Source organism: Cavia porcellus, unplaced genomic scaffold (assembly GCF_034190915.1).
Source record: "Cavia porcellus strain 051 isolate PalLab524CR breed Dunkin Hartley unplaced genomic scaffold, mCavPor4.1 scaffold_20, whole genome shotgun sequence".
Taxonomy (NCBI): domain Eukaryota; kingdom Metazoa; phylum Chordata; class Mammalia; order Rodentia; family Caviidae; genus Cavia; species Cavia porcellus.
Window position 1 is genome coordinate 56888093 of NW_026947503.1, and position 16290 is coordinate 56904382.

Sequence of the window (16290 nt, forward strand, 5' to 3'; positions counted from 1 at the left end):
TGGGGTGTGGGTAGGGGTGGGGCAGGGCTGGGGAGAGAGCATTCAGGTCAGCATCTGTAGCTGTAGCTGCTGTTTTTTAGACATTAACGTCAGCTTGATCAGGGACACGGCTAGGCAGTGGGGCCTCATCACTGAGAAGTCACCAAAGGAGGGCTAAAGGACAATCCCCTCCCTCTGCCTTAGTCTTCTGTTAGCACAGTTTTGCCAAATGAAGGATCCTAAGATTTGCCACAGGAGACGGAACTGCCTAGTGATTTCCCTTACTGAATGCAGTAGTTACTCATTTATGTATCTAAGTACTAGGAATTGCACTCGGAGCCTTTGCACTAACTGTATCCCCAGTTCTTTTCATTTTTTTATTTTGAGACAAGGTCTCACTAAATCATTAAATTGCCCAAGCGAGGCTCCAACTTGCATTCTTCCTGCCTCAGCCTCCCAGAGTGCTGGCATTACAGGTGTGCACCACCATGGCTTGCTTCCAAGCAGAATTCAGTTTCTCCCTGATCTCTGAAAGAGTTGCTGGCCCAGACCGGACACTTTAACCAGGAAAAGCCACAGCCACTGCCTCCCCCGCCCGTATAGATTTGCCTGTAACCCTATACCCCCATCCCTGTAACCCTGGCGCCAAACGTGTGCCAATGAAATACCTGTGCATCCCTAATGCCCCTTGGGGTCCACCCCAGACAGAGGTTACTTATGGGCCTGACTCCACGTGAAGGAGAAGAAGAAGGAGAAAGGGAGAGTGTGTTCCAGAGAGAGACCACCGGCCCTGGGCGCAGTGGAGATGCTGCGCCCCGGGGCCGGGGGGGGGGGTCTCTCCCCGCATTCCTGAAATAAAGGTTACTTATATTTTATATTTCTTATCTTTGCAGCCACCGCCGCCCACTACTTTCACGGCCGTCCACTCCACTCCTTCCACGGACCTCTTCCTCTCCCTCTTCCCATCCTTTCCCTTCTTCTCAGACCTAACAATTTCCAACCCCATCTGCCTGCTGGTGAATCATGCCCATAGCTTACTGAATGGCTATCCAAGAGCAACATTTCTTCCTGGTCAGTGCCTCTACTTCCTGCAAGGGGCCCTGAATCAACCCCATTTAACTGAAGAAAAAACAGAGGTCCAGAAAGTGGTCATGATTTCCTAGAGTATGTGGGACAGCCACAGAAGGAAAGCCTGGGCTTCGAAAAGTTACACAGTTTGTCGTGGTCAGAGATGTGCCTGTTGCAGGAGGCTCTGCCATGGGCACAGTGTCCAGGCTGCCCGCCCTGCCCCCCTCTGGGGTAAGCAGCAACAGCTTGGGCTGCTCCCAGCCAGGCATGCCAGTGGCAGGCAGACTAGAGCCGAGCCACTGGAGCCCCACACTGGGCTCTCTGGGGTCACCTCTGAGTGGGGCATCCCCGGGCCTGGCTGACCTCTCACAGCTGCACTGCAGTCTGAGCCCCGCTACTGGCCCTGGTTCTCCCTGAACTCTCTGCATGGTTCAGCAGGCCCCATGCCAGCTGCAGGCTCTTTCTGCCCACCCCCACCCCCTGCCTGCCTTTGTCCCCTCTCTGTCACCTTTCACAATAAACCCAGTGCCCATGTTTGCCTCTGAGCATCTGGGTCTCAGAGCAGCTGAGCTGGCACATGGCCTCGGGCCACACGGCCAGTATGTGGCTGGCTAGGGACTGAAAGCCAGGTCATTATGAACCCTGAAATTCTGCCTCTGTAGAGAAGTCTTGAAGGAACAATTGGACCCTTTTCATTATGCCTCCTTCAAACCACCTGAGAATGACAGGTCCCGTTTTTCTCCTCTCTGCTGACATCATTAATATTTCTGCTCACTCCTTCCTCCCCCAAAGAGATGCACCGTGCTTGCACAAAAAGTCGGAATGCATTCTCTAAAAAGTGATCTATCTGCCACCCAGGCTTCCTAAAAGATTGCTTTTTCTTTCTCTACGGAAACCAAGGGAAGGTGATTTGTCACAGGAATAAATAGCAGCTTTGGGAACAAAACAGCCTTATTTTTAGAACACTGTCAATTCCTAACCAACCAGCTTAGCCCCTGAGTGGGGCACATCATGTTAGCACCCCAGCTGCAGGGAGCACATGGCCCACAGTCATGCCTCCCATCCCGGTCTTGTGTGAGCTGGCACCTCTCTTCACAAAAATGGTAGTGCCACCTTCCTTCACGAGAGGCATGCAGCGTTGTACCAGCCAGACATCCCTCGGTAGTCTTGCAGTCGGGTTGAGTTGGCCCTGGAGCAGGAAAATTTAAAAATACCTGGGTTTCAGCAGCTCCTGGGGAAGCTTGAATAGCAAGTGGCTGGTGGGATTGTTCCCAAACTGAAGGGCTCTGTGACTGGTCTGGACCCCAGCGGGGGGTGAGCAAGGCTCTGAATCTCGCCACACTCCCATGCTCCTGGGGGAGGCCATTGGTGCATCCTGCAGCATCTGCTCGGGAAAGAAGCACAGGGTTAGGGTGCTAGCCGCTAGGATGCAGAGCGGAGATTATCCTGCCAAGCACCTGGCTCAGTTTTCACTCCCCAGAGAACAGGCCCACAGGGACAGGAAGTTCCCACTGAGAACCCTTCCTGCAGGCCCCAGGCTGGCATAGAGCAGGGGAGAAGGGGAAGCCAGAGCTTAGTCTCTGCTCCTTAGTCAGTGTCCAGTAAGTGTCCTAGCGGGGCTTTACCTCTAGAGAGGTATACACAGCTCTGGAAGGGGTAAGGGGTCATTCTTTGGGGGAGACAAAGTTGCAGAGCCTCTAAATATCCCCTTTCTCTTGCTCTCCTTGGGGAGCACATGTGTTTTTCTCATCCTACATTAATCTGGTCTTTCTGGAAAGCTGCTGCACCTGCAGATACCCAGCATCCTGCCCCATCATGGAGCACTGGAAGAAGTGATGTCCCCTAGAGAGCCAGTGTGCGGCCAGTAATACAAGGCAGCTGTAGCCAGCCAGTGGGATATGGAGCCCCAGAACTGCCATCTCCACTTCCTGGCCATTCGCTGGAGTGTTTGCAGGTAAATGGGCCCCACCAACACTAACAGTGACATCAGATGAGCCCTTTGCCACCAACTCTTCCTTAATTCTCATTATCTTTCAAGGAATCCAGGGTCAACGTCTTGGTCATCATGGATGCCCAGCTCATTGGCCTCTTTTAATCCCTGTTTTCACATCCTGCTGCTGCCTCCAGGACCTATTTTGTTTCTGCTCGTTGCTTTTCCTGTGTCTCTGCCCGGAAAGTCGGCCTGGAGTATTATAGTGACTTGCTGGTTTACACTCCTTGCCCCTAGAATTTCTCTGACCCTAACCATCCCACAGGCTGCTGCCAGTTTCATTATCTTTAATCTTTTAAGCAGTTTAAAGCACACCTTTCAATGGCTTTCCGCTGATCACTGGAATCGCCTAGGTTCACACAAGGGTTGCCCGATCTGCTGCTGGTGTGGGAGTGGGGTTACCCTCCTCCCCCATCTTTTTTCTCCACCAGATTCCCCATCATTTATCCCACTGTCCCAGCCTCAGAGGCTTTCCGAGCATATTCTGTGGGATTTTTACAGCCCTAAATTCAAATGCTGACTGATGGGAAGTTCTTGGGCAACTCAGTTTCCTGGCTGATGAAACTGGCACTTTCTTCTGCTCTCAGAGGGACGTGGTGTGGACAGAAAGCGATAGTGTGAAGCCTTGGGAGGATCAGAGGGAACTCACGTGAGGTGTCTCATGAGCGACACCCACATCCTGTCTCCAGCTTTGTGCTTCTGCCCTTGCAACACCAATATTCACATAAGGAAACTCAACCCATGCTCAGGAGCCCCAGCTGCTGGGATACCCCCACCAAAAGCCCCCCTCATTTCCATGACAGAAAATCCGTGTTGCACCATTTCTATAGCATGTCCTGTTCCTCTCATTTAGGCTGTTGCTGTTATTATTATGCACAATAATAATAACTAATATGTATTACATGCTTACTACATGCCAGGACTTTTCCCAAGTGTTTTATGTTTATTTCATCATTTGATCCTCACAGTGACATCACGAGATAGGGCCATTATTTGTCCTCATTTACACTGGAACAGGATTGTTCTAGTAATTATTCAAAGGCATGGATCTAACCAGTCATAAAGCCCAGTGTGAGCCCAGGAGTCTGACCCTGAGGTCCAGCTCTTAGCCCTAAGCTTGCTGCCTTCTCTCCACTGTGTAGCTATTAGAGGCAGAACTAACATCTATCTAATCTGGGCTTGTACAGAACTGAGGGTAAATTAACAACGTCACAAACATTTCCCACAGTGATAGCCCTGGCCCCACCAACAGCCTCTACTGGGCGCTCTGCAGACTCCTGGGACTCAGCACACCACCAACTCCTTTCCTCTCTTTCCCACCAAATCCTTGTCTTGCTAGTTCCATGGAGCTCTCAGTGGAATCTCCATCCCCCCAACACCCAGTCTGGATGCCTTGCATTGTCCCATCTCTCTCTGATCTCCCAAATCCAGTAGTGTGAGTCTAGCATATTCTGTCTTCAAATAGCTTTAGAATCTATTGCACCTCTCCTCAGTTCCACATCAGTGTGCCAACTCTGCCTCTCAGTAGCTGTCAGTCATACAATGAAAAGCTGAATGAATATACGGCTTCATTTCTGAGAGTCAATTCTAAAGATGCTCCTCTGATAACAGTAAAATGACAAAGCTTTGGATTCATGAAACGTATTTCTCTGCAATAGCATAAAACATTTCTTATGCATTAGCCACTCACACTCTGAAAATCATCATGCAGCACAGAAAAATTAGCAAACAGCACACGGTTGAGGTTCAGTGAAAAGTGGGCAGAGCAGAGCTGATCACTGTTCAGGGGCACAGGCTGCAGAACTGGAGCTGCACCTCTACCTCCGACCGGGGGAGCTGACAAACTGCTCAGCCATTCCCGCTGCAGCCCCTTTCTGTAAGACCTGGCTAGTGACAGTAGTGACTGCACAAGGTGAAGGACTTAGTAAGAAAATCCACTTGCAGGGCTTAGTGCAATGCCTAGCAGACTGGGGCACTTGATGATATCCATTAATCTTATTCACTGTGACCTCAGGCACTGGAGGTTACACTGTTGGCCTCCAGCAGAGCGAGGAATTCCTTTAAGACCTAAGACTTAGCCCCACATTCAATTCACAAGGCTTCCACTCCTCCACACTCAGAATGGCTCTTCCTCTCAGTCTCCCTCAGGTGGCTCTCGGGAATCTCTTGGGAGCAAGGCCTGGTCCCATTCCCAAAGCCTCTGACCTGGGATTGCAAAGCACCCTGGGTGTTTCTCAGTGCAGTGAAAGTTAAGCACGAGGCTTCAACAAGGCCTGAGTACACAAGCGTGTCTCTTTGTCGGAATCCCATCAGGGCAGAGGGAAGCCTGTGGGCAGGAGTGGGGTGTGGCCTCCATCTTCTGGAGAAAAACCACTGGACCTGCAGTCAACACACCAGAACTGTCCAGAGAGAAAGGCCTCAGCTACCAAAACTCAGGAAGCTGTGAAGGTTCTGTCATCCACTAAGTAGGTCATTTTTAGGGCCAGCTGTCACACCTGGACAGGGTTCCCTTCAAATAGCTGTTAATGTTTCTTTAAGGCTTTTGTTTGTTTCAGATAAGGCTCTCAGAGAAGCCACAGGAATGGGTTTAAGCCATCAAGGCTGCTCAGGCCTCTTCTAGGAGACTTACAGTAGAATTTCTTTATCTTAATCTCTTAGTAGTGCTACATTCTCTGCGCATAAAATGCTTCTGTTCACCTTCTTTTCATTGTTGTTGTTTTTTGATTTTAGGGATTTAACCAGGTCATTTATGCTGAGCTATATCCCAGCCCTTCATTTTAGTTTGTTTTGTTTTTTAATTTTGAGATAAAATCTTGTTGAATCACTAAATTGCCCAGGTGGGTTTGAACTTGCTATCTTCCTGCCTTGGCCTCCCAGAATGCTGGGATCACAGGTGTACACCACCACACCTAACTTTGTCTGCTGTTTTTCGAACACAAATGTATGCAGAAGCATGATCTCCAGCCGAACATATTCAGGAATGTGCCTACTTCTCCACACGAGGACAAGGGTCTTCCATATGAGTGCACATGTGTTTGTTAACCCAAGTCCCTGGCTCTCCTTGTTGCAGGACAGACAATGCTCTGAGAATTATTCCCTGACCTTTGCTGCAAGGAATAACCTTTCTTTCTTCACCCTTCTGCTTCCTGGCTTTGCATTCACCGAGGGCAAACCCATTCCATTCAGTTATGGCACTGTTTGTTCTATGACTGCAAAATTTGCCAAATTTTCAAAAAGATACAAAGCAAAAGCCAGAAAGAGAATTGCTCTGTCATGTTGGCGCCGTTCAATGGCAGAAGTCCTGTGAATGCCACCTGATGGAGGCTCTGACCTGGGATCTATCCCCCGTTCCACTATTGGCTACCTAGCTGGCCCAGGGGAATCCTCCAGTGGAGGTAAAGCCAGGGTGAGGCTTCATCACTTACGCTGTTGATATTGAAAGTTCTGGCCTTGTTAAACTTCGTGGAGCCTTTAAGTAACATTAGGAAAGGTGGTTTGTTCAGACTGCAGCCTCCCACGGACACATCTTTCTTGGTAGATTTACTGGCAAAATCTAAGACTTCAGGGCTCTCCGACAACCTGGAAAGGGGCAGAAATGAAAGCTGCTTCACGGTGATCCTCGTGCCTCGATCTCCCAAGTACTGGGATGATAGGTGTGCATCCACCACACCCGAAAACAAATAACATTCTTAACTGTCCTGGGTCCTAGTACATTTGTGTCTCCTCCCTGAAGACCACAGCTACAACCCAGAGGAAGGAGTAGGGGCAGCTTTGTTGATTGTGGCAGGAGTAGGGTAGGACCAGAATGGTCATGAGTTCTCATCCATTACCTCAGAGAAAGGATCACTCACCTCTGGATGAAAACATTGCTGATACAACCCTCGAAATAGCTCCCTCCCAGGCGGAGAGACTGTGGAGAATTTACAGTGGCCGGCAGCCTTTGGATCCTCCTGAGGGGCTGGTCATCCACGAGAAGCAGGAGGCTGAAAAAGGAGGACATACACAGTGAGAACCGCTAGGAAAGATGCTCAGACCATGGGGTCAGTTTACTCCCTGACCCAGACTCGGCATCCGTCACTTAAAAGAACTGGTTAGACTGGACTTGTTTTTAAAGACCACTGAAATTTCCTTTCATGGACTTTTTATACATGACACTGTCATTCACGACTGTACACATATGGAAACTGAGCATATCTTATTTGACTCAAAAAGTCTTGCAACATGAAAACATCAAAATAACCAGTCCCCAGAGAAAGAAACAGAAATAACTCCAAGCTGAGAACCCCACTGTGAGATGTTCTAAGTCTCTAGCTTCCCTCCTTCTCTGTGAATAACCAGCATCCTCAACCCTGGTAGAATAATTTGCCTTGCTTTGGAACTTTGTAGAAGTGACATCCTAGAGGATGATTTCTTTGATGGGTGACTTCTTTTGCTCCATACTATGTTTTTAAGGTTCATCCATGTCATTCCACATCATTTTAGATTTTTCTTTTACATTGCTATGTAGTAGTTCATTTGCATGTACCACAATGGACCCACATCCAACTATTAATGTAATTTTACTAAGGACACTGACATAGAACAAGGAGAAGACTAAGACTTCCTAGTAAATAGCATCAGCATCAAGAACAAACATTTTGCAAAAAGGTACCAGAGAATTCCATTCATATAAATAAAACAGAACTCTCAGAGCCCGGTGGAGGTGGAGAGCCATCCCACTCACCCTGAGTTGTCACTTATTACAGATACGTGATGCAGTGAACCATCCATGTATGTCTGAGGAGACTTAAAAATTGGGCTGCTGCCTTCCCTGGTGCTCAATTCAATGTGACCATCTTCCAGAGTGACCTGCAGGCCACTTGTCTGAAATCATCACAGAACACACTCATCAAACCTTAATTTGCAGCTAAGATGATGAATAACCGAATACTTAATTTATGAACACAATGATATATAAAATATAATGTTTTGACCCAAGTATTTTGCCTTAGCCTTTTAATCCAAAGCTTATTTTTAACTATTTTTGACTTCGTGTTTGTGACTATAAAAAGCCTTATGCAAATTACTTTAGCAAAAGTAATCTGTCAAAATCATTTTTATGGACCTAACATTCATTAAAATGATCTAACTTATCCAAAATGGTCAAGTCATTTCTAAATTTTTCTATTTTAACTTTCATTTTTCGAAAGTTATTTGTAGCAGAATCAGAGCAAAGAGACGGTTCATCAACTTTTTTCATACAGAATTAAAACAATGATTTCTTCTCTTTGGTCACGAATTTTTTATTTTCTGGTCCTTATTTTTAGGAAGTCAAATTTTCCATGTCAAACTGTGCAGATCCAAATTGTCACAAGATGATTTGACTTTCTGTCAATTAGTAGTTTAAAAATGTACAATATCAGCAGTATTCATTGCAATTTTATTCATATTTTTTCCTACCAAATTCAATTTCTGCAGTTTCCAGCAAGATGTGACTCTTTGATGAACATTTAATCTAAAACTTGTTTAGACTGTTATAGCCTGGTTATAACCATCATTACTTTTATTTTTGTGCTGCTTTTTTTCCTTATGAAAAGCATAAAAGAATTGTATAGATACATATCAATTTGAGGGCAATGTTCCTGAGCAACTTCTCGGATTTCTCTTTTGTCCAGGTTGATCTGATCTTTTGCTAAACCAATTCTCCCATTGAGGAACATATACTAAGCGTTCCCAAATGTGGCACAGAAGTGTTAGGTGTCACAAGAGCTAGGTCAAAACGTTCTGCTTTGATGGAAAATCTACCTCCCAGTGTAATGCTGGCATGTGATTTTTAAGGGCTAGTGTTTTTTTTTTTAAATTTATAAAGGTTGATGAACAAAATAGTAAGAGATGAAGCTTTCCTAATACTACACAGCCATAGCTCTGGCTACCGTCTTCTAGCATCTTAAGAGATATTAGATATGTATTGTGCTCAACAAGCCTAAAAAAACAAATCCAAGAACCACGGTATTCTACTTCTACTGCTATTTAAAAACTGCTGTTATTCAGCAAGTGGATTCCCAAAAACTAACTGGCTGCTACACCTACACCATGACACCAGCAAACTCCTCAACAGCAGACTAGTGATGGCCTGCCTGTCCTTGTGGAAGTGATCTTCTATGGCTCTGTTGTATGTGACCTAAGAACAAAGGATCTCATTTTCTCCCATTCCCCAGATGTAAATAATGTCCAGCTAGATGTTGCAGGAAAAAAAGAGGAATCTAAGGATCTCCCTTTTGTGTAATTAAAAAGGAACAATAGTCATAAATTCTGATTTTTCTTTATATTTAAACTTTTAGTCACATAGCAGCACAATTTGTAATAGCCAGATCTTGGAAACAACTTACGTGTCCATCAACTGAGGAATGGATAAAAAAGTTGTGGTATTTTTATACAATGGAGTACTACTCAATTATAAAAAATGATCACATTGAGATATTTATAAATAAATGGGGCAGCTTGAGACCATACTCATAAGTGAAATAAATCAAACTCACATGAATAAATACCAAATAGTTTCCCTAGTGTAAGAAATGGTAAGAATGCATAAAAGTATGTGGTAATCATGATTCCCCATTATATTGCTTTGAAGTCTTATAATGTTTTCATTCATTAATTGGAATGGTTTTATTCTGGGTTGCTTGTTTATTGTCTGTGATGGTATGAACAGTTATTTTGAAGAAAACAAGACATTATAATAGCTAGTGCTGATTTAATACCATCTTGTTTTGAAGTCCCATCAAGCTTTTGTTCTTTTGTCTCCATCGGTCTTAACATGTTGTATCTTATTGGATTTTATTATGTGTGATAGTATAAATAAAATTTTTTATGGACAAGGAGATAATATAGAAACAATTGTTCATTTTCTGTTATTTGGTTCTAAATACCCTGTAATACTTTCATTCTCTTGCATGGTTTTACATTGTCTTGTTATGTTTGATGCTAGAGTATATGAAGGTATACTCAAATATTTTAAGGAAAGAGACACTATGGTAACTACTGTTATGTCGGGTTGTCTTGTGGTGAAACACCATGTTGTTTAAATTGTTCTGTTCTGAAAAAAAATAAACTTTTAGTCACTTCATCACTCAAAATTCATTTTGAATCATCAACTATATGTATCAAGAATGAAAGGAAGTCCAGGAACACACACAAATTCGGTTCTGCAAATCAGTATGTGCATTCTAAGCCTGATACCTTTCAGCACCTATGCCAGGGTAGAGGTATAAATTTCACATTTGAACTATACAACGGCATTTACTTTGATGAATGATAAAATGCCCTACTACTCTACCATCGGCAGCTTTCTGTTGTTTCTGACATCAAACTTTGAGACAGGTTTAAAACTGTCCAACACTAAAGCATGATCTCTTACCCGCGTCTGATGATTTAGTAACACACCATTGGGCTGATAGGTCTGAAAGCCGAAGGAGGCCTGGAAGGGGTCGGAGGATGACAGGCCCAGATTAGTGAAGCTCAAATGTCCCCCTCTGGAGAATGAGGCAGATCGCACAAGCTGCAATGCAAACGTGGATGTCATTGGCCTTGTAATCATTTCACACCTGAAACACAATAAATTGCCCTAGAACTAAAAGAAACCGAGCATGTTTTTCTGCATAAGTCACCAATCAATGGAAAAGTTTTGGTCAACAGCCATATTATCTTACAAATTCTACATGTTAAACTGAAGGAGCTCTGTCCCTTGAAATTAGGTGGGCAGTGACATGGGCCCTTCACCGCAATATCTGCTAGCAGCAAAAAGCCAGAAGCTGAGGTGCTGCCACATGGGGAAGTGAGTCAGCTAGGATACATCCCACCACAAGGTTCAGGAGCCTCGGCTTACCTGCCAGTCCTCGGAGCACTTTTTGGTCACTCCCACGGTATCATTCAGCCTCACGACACCACTGGTCTTCTTCAGATTTTTCATGCAGCCTCGGAAAGCAGGTGTAGAAATATTGAACCTGAGGAGGGGTTCAAAAGAGGAGGAGATGGTGCATGGCAGGCTCACCTGAGAACCGCGGCTGGAACTCTTGTTCTCTGGTTCCAGCTCACTCTTACACAAGGACTTCCCCTTTTATGGTTATCTGTTCCTCTGGACTTCCTATAGCGCTGTCCCAGGGGCCCTAAAAGGCTGCTTGGAAAATCTACTTCCTTTCTGCGGGAGTCTTCAGTCTCAGCTTTAAAAATACAGATAACTGTGTTGACAGAAAAATGGCTGGTGTCCCCAAAGTGTCCCAGGATGAAAGATGTACAACATCCAGCATTGCCCATCCTCCACCCCCACAGTCATGGCATTGCATGCTGGATGGGGAGCACATTAATAAGATAAAGTACAACACATATCATATAAATAGGTGTTAAGACATCAATATGCCTGTGGTTAGGTGTTAAGAATCAGAAATGTTTCTGATGACTTTTTGAATCTTTTTTTTTCCCCATTTATCCTCAAGGGTTTCATTCTGAACGCAGAAAAAGCAAAGTATTACTTTTGTGTCAATTCAATAATGAGAAATGGAGCTTGACTTAAAAAAATGCCAGGCTGGCATCACAGAACGCACTGTGTGGGGTTAAAGCTGTATCCACCACCTGGTAACTTTGCAGCATGGGCAGGAGGTTACTGCGAGGATAATGCATGGGGCAAACTTGGAAGCATGGCGGTGCTTGCTGAGGGGAGGACCCTCAGCAGTTGCTTCTAGAGTAATGTTCTTTAGAGCCAGGCTGCTGGGGTGCAAGTTCTGTCACTGCTGCTCGAGCAAATGGCTTAATTCTCTCTGCTTCTGTTTCCTCATCAGTACAGTGGGTCCATATTCCCGTTTCATGGGGTTGTCCTGAGTTTACATAATATGTGCCACACATTCAGGTGGTGCCTGGTGCAGAGCGAGGGCTCAGGGTGAGCGGCAGGGTTGGTGGCTAGCTATCTATCATTTTATTATGACAGCTCTTCCTACGTGGCACCTTGACATTTCCCCTTTGATTTGACTTCAAAGTTTGTCTGGAGCTGAATCCACACAAAGCATAACTGATTAAAGTCCAGGCAAATATTTGTGTTTCTTAAGCAGTCAATGTACTAAGAAAACCGAAGCTGATTCCATTATAAATCCCCACAGCAGCTCACTTTGCTAAATGCAAAGGCGTCTGCATTCATTTTGGTCCAATTCATTATAATCAGTGGAGCTGCATGCAACACGCATAAAATTAAATTTCACTGAAAGGAAAAGAAAGACACAATCCTCACTGGCATTGCACCATGAGCTTAATTATTTTATAAAGATGACTTTTGGCCTCAGAAGAGGAAGAAAGTTCATCTGAGTTCCTGGAGCTGGCTTCTGATTTATATTTTTAGGCCCGTTCTCTCTTGGGCCTCTGAGGTCTGCATTTCCAAGCTGACACACTTGCTGGAGGAAGGCGATCCTGTGGGGTTTGAGTTGCACGGTTAGTGGGTTTCCACGTGGCAGTCAGCCTGCCCTGTGGGTTGAGCTACCAACAACCCAGGTCAGCCTATCAACAAAGCGTATCCTGCTTCCTGGCTGTGGTGGTGGATTTCAGAAAGCAGTAAGAACAAAGCCTGACCCTACACCTGGGCTTGAGTCCTTATAAATGTCCCGCATATCCTTGACTTATTTTCATTTCTTGAACTATTTTCATGTTTTAGGATTATACTTTGCAACACCATGGGCTAAGTTCCCCAGGAAATATTTCCTCACTGGGATCAGATCTTCGGCATCATCAGGGGTGACTTGCTCTTGTCCTGGGAAGCAGATGGGATCAGCAGACTGTGATTTCTGATTATAATCATAAGAATCTCATTCCCAAATCTGGGTAACCATCCTCAGAAAATAACTACAGTGAGGGGAAGATAAAAAAACACTCCAAGAAACCCCTTGAGCAAAGCTGGCTTCTTCAGGCACCAAGGTGCTGTGAGCACAAGGGCCTGGTGTTCACTCTGCGATCAGACTCTGCCCCGCAGAGCAGGACTGGGGGTTACGGGAACGAGCCCTCCTGCCCTCTAGTGACCTACACGCTGGGTTGCTTCAGGAATTACTGGACTTCCAAGACCACCTGAGGGATGAGGCAGGCCAGAAATAGCCCAGCATTTCACTATTGAGGGAGTAAAAGGCCAGGGAAATCCGCATTTTCCATGTTCTAGTGATTTAATTAAAAATCACAGCATAAACATGCCTAGAAAAGGGTGGCAGGCCTTGGTGTGTAAGGTCCTAAGTTAGAGTACAAGGGAACTTCTGTGAGTGTGTCAGTATGCATAGGCGCCTCTATATCTGCTTATGTATTTATTTCTTTAATGGGTAAGGATGGAAGGGCAACAAAACTTGAGTATTAACAGCCCAAGGTCTCCCCCATTCTTTGATGGCAGAGCCAAAACAAGGACCACTTTTGCAAATCTGTCCTTAGTTCTTTTCTAGAAAGCCTGGACTGGCTGGAACCCACACTGCTGACTGTGGGCCTTTAATGCCACCAAATGCAAACTTCCAATCAATGGTTCCTTACAGGTCATCTGGAGACATCCTTGTGGCTCTGGGTTGGCCACCTGGCTCAATACCTCCATGATCACTTGTCCTTGAGAATCATTTACCCCGTCTCTGACCTATCTTTTTTCTGGAAGCCCAGGCTATTATGTTTCCCCTCCTTCCTCCAGACTTCTCCACCTGGCTGTGTCTGTGAATGTGTCACCTGCTCTTGTCCTTATGTCCTCTATCCAGCCACATGCTCAACCAAAAACCAGCCATCAGTCACAGCTGCCCTAGCTTAGGCAACTGGTCAGTCCTGCCTATCTTTTGTCCTCCATATGTCTGGAATCCATATCTTTTTCCTCACTTGTACCACCATTTCCCATTTCCCTGGGCAGGCTACCTCATCCCTCTCCTCTATCTTTCCAACCCCTCTGCCCCCCGCTGCCCTTCCTCTCCCCTAATCCAATCTCTGCCCTGCACTTAAATGGGCTACTGAAACCCATAGATGGGCACAGCTTTTCTCTGCCAAAATCCCCCAGTGACTCCTCCCCAACCTGCAAGATTCTCTGACATATCCCCTGCTTCCCACATCAACACCATGGCTGTCCCTGCGCCACCTCCTGGTATGTTTCACCTCTTTGAGGTTCACATAGTCGATAGCTTTTGGCTCTTCACACATGTCAATGGCTAGCATCCTTCAGGTCCTAGCTATATCCTACTCACCTGCTCTCCTCAGCTGGACCAGATTCCCTCCAAGGCTTTCCGCACACTGAGCTTCTTTCTCCTGACACATGGCATGCTTGACTATAGTGACAGTCTCTCTTCCACTGTTCTTTAGCCTTTGCCCTGGTCTCTGTCTTCCTATTCCCATCACACTGTCTGGTACACACTATGCACTCAACAAATGCTTGTGTAGTAAACAGGTAAGTGGATCTTGCAACTGCATTTGCAACCTACTTTAAACAATTGTTATATCACATGTAGTTGACTAATACTGAAATTACTAACAACTCATAACTGGGTATTCAGGGCTGCACTGTTATTTAATATTGATGATTCTAAATATTAACATCATCTTTTTGACCTTCAATTCTCTTCATCTGTAAAATTCAGGGGCTGGATACTATGATTTTCCAGGTCCATCTTGGTCAAAGACATTCTCTTTCCAATTCTTCCAAGTGCCAAGCTTTCCCATTTGTGTTTTTGGGAGAAACTTACAAAAAAATCACATGTAGTACTCCTCCCAGCTGATTTTATAAATTAGAAATAAAGTTATTTAACTTCATGTCTCTTAAAAGTGTCATAATCAAACATTCTTCAGTGCTCTTAGCTGGGTCATGAAGTGTACCAATCAATCCTCCCAGGCTATCTTCTTTTTACATGTGGCTGTCAGATATCTAAGTCTTCTCATAGGTTATAAACAAATTGACTCAATGTAAAAGTGATTTCTGTGTGCATTCTCCAAGCGGCGGGGTATTTTTTTTTCTCACTCATTACACCTTACAGCCTTTGGGGAATGAATTTTGTTCATTTATGCAAAGAAAGGTTATGAACTTATTCTATACACTACAGCACCCAAGAGGCAGGTAACAGAGGTGTGAACAGTGCATCTTAGATTCCTCAAGAAACTTCCTGAAGGATGCAACCTGAGTTTCAAAGAGCCAGTACTGTTGTCAGGCCATGGGCCACCAATGGCCCAGGGCCACAGCCTCTTGCTACTGGATGGCAGCATTGTCAACTCAAGGATGCTCTTTGTGGTTTCCTTCCTTCCAAGAATAACAACGTGAGTACACAGTTGCTGCCATCCTTTATAATCTCTTCTGCTCTGTCGACTACACTGCTAATACTGAAGAGTTCACTTTGTGTTTGTGGCCAGAATTAAACAAGCCTGTTACAGTTTGTGTCTAGATGTCCCCCCAAAGACTCATGCAGTCATGAAGCTTTTTTCAGAGGTGACTGAATCTAGAATGTGTGATTATTCATTTGTAGTGCAGTGTTGGGATTAAGGGTGCTGGGATTAAGGGTGAGTGACTGCTGGACCAGTCCATTGACTGGATTGGCATCACTCTAATACCAGTAGGCTGGATACAATATAATGGACAGAAACAGTCTTGTCCTCTGTCTCTCTCATTGCCTTTGCTGCCTTTCAACACAAAAAATTGTCTTCCCTTTGCCATGTGCCATCTTGCCTTGGAGCCAGTCGCTTATGTGCTGAAACCTCCACAAACTGTGAGCTAAATAAACCTTTCCTCCTTTAACTTTGGATATTGGATATTTTCCTCCACAATGAGACAAAGGTAACTAAAACAAAGGCAGACTGCTAGATTTATTGGCAGCAACCATTACCATATGAGAGGTGTTGGCTTTTTAAAAAAGCCACACTATCTTACCTTTCCCTGATGGCAATTGGAATTCCACCCAGATAGTATGTGCTGAAGTCGAATATTTCCCCTTCAACTCTAATACTTTGATCACCCACATTTATTCTCATAAGTTTCTGTGTTTTTCCAATTTTGATTAGAATCTGGAATAAATGAGAGATGAATCAGCAAGTGGTGGAAAACAAAAGAATCTTACTTTCAATGGCTCAGAGATCTGTTGTTTGTGTTTGTTTGCTTTCATTTATATACATGATAGGAAGATGGCAATTTGGCAGAAAAATCTCATACTAAACCATTTTAATAGATGGTTTTACTTGAAATGAACCATGGCTTATACACCCCATATACATCACATATTTCATGCTCAAATGTTCAAATTTTAAAA

General features: G+C 44.8%; 1 protein-coding gene across 2 annotated transcripts in view; it reads right to left on the reverse strand.

Moving 5' to 3' along the window:
• The window catches only part of Lama3 (laminin subunit alpha 3), a 227656-nt gene that overhangs the window by 11805 nt on the left and 199561 nt on the right, over positions 1–16290 (reverse strand). For both annotated transcript variants that reach the window (XM_063231837.1, XM_063231836.1), the window contains 7 exons: positions 15915–16048; positions 10902–11019; positions 10434–10574; positions 7761–7900; positions 6889–7020; positions 6463–6616; positions 2262–2431 (listed from right to left, as the gene is read on the reverse strand). In XM_063231837.1, coding sequence (XP_063087907.1) covers positions 2262–2431; positions 6463–6616; positions 6889–7020; positions 7761–7900; positions 10434–10574; positions 10902–11019; positions 15915–16048 — 989 coding nt within the window. The remainder of the gene's footprint in view (positions 1–2261; positions 2432–6462; positions 6617–6888; positions 7021–7760; positions 7901–10433; positions 10575–10901; positions 11020–15914; positions 16049–16290) is intronic.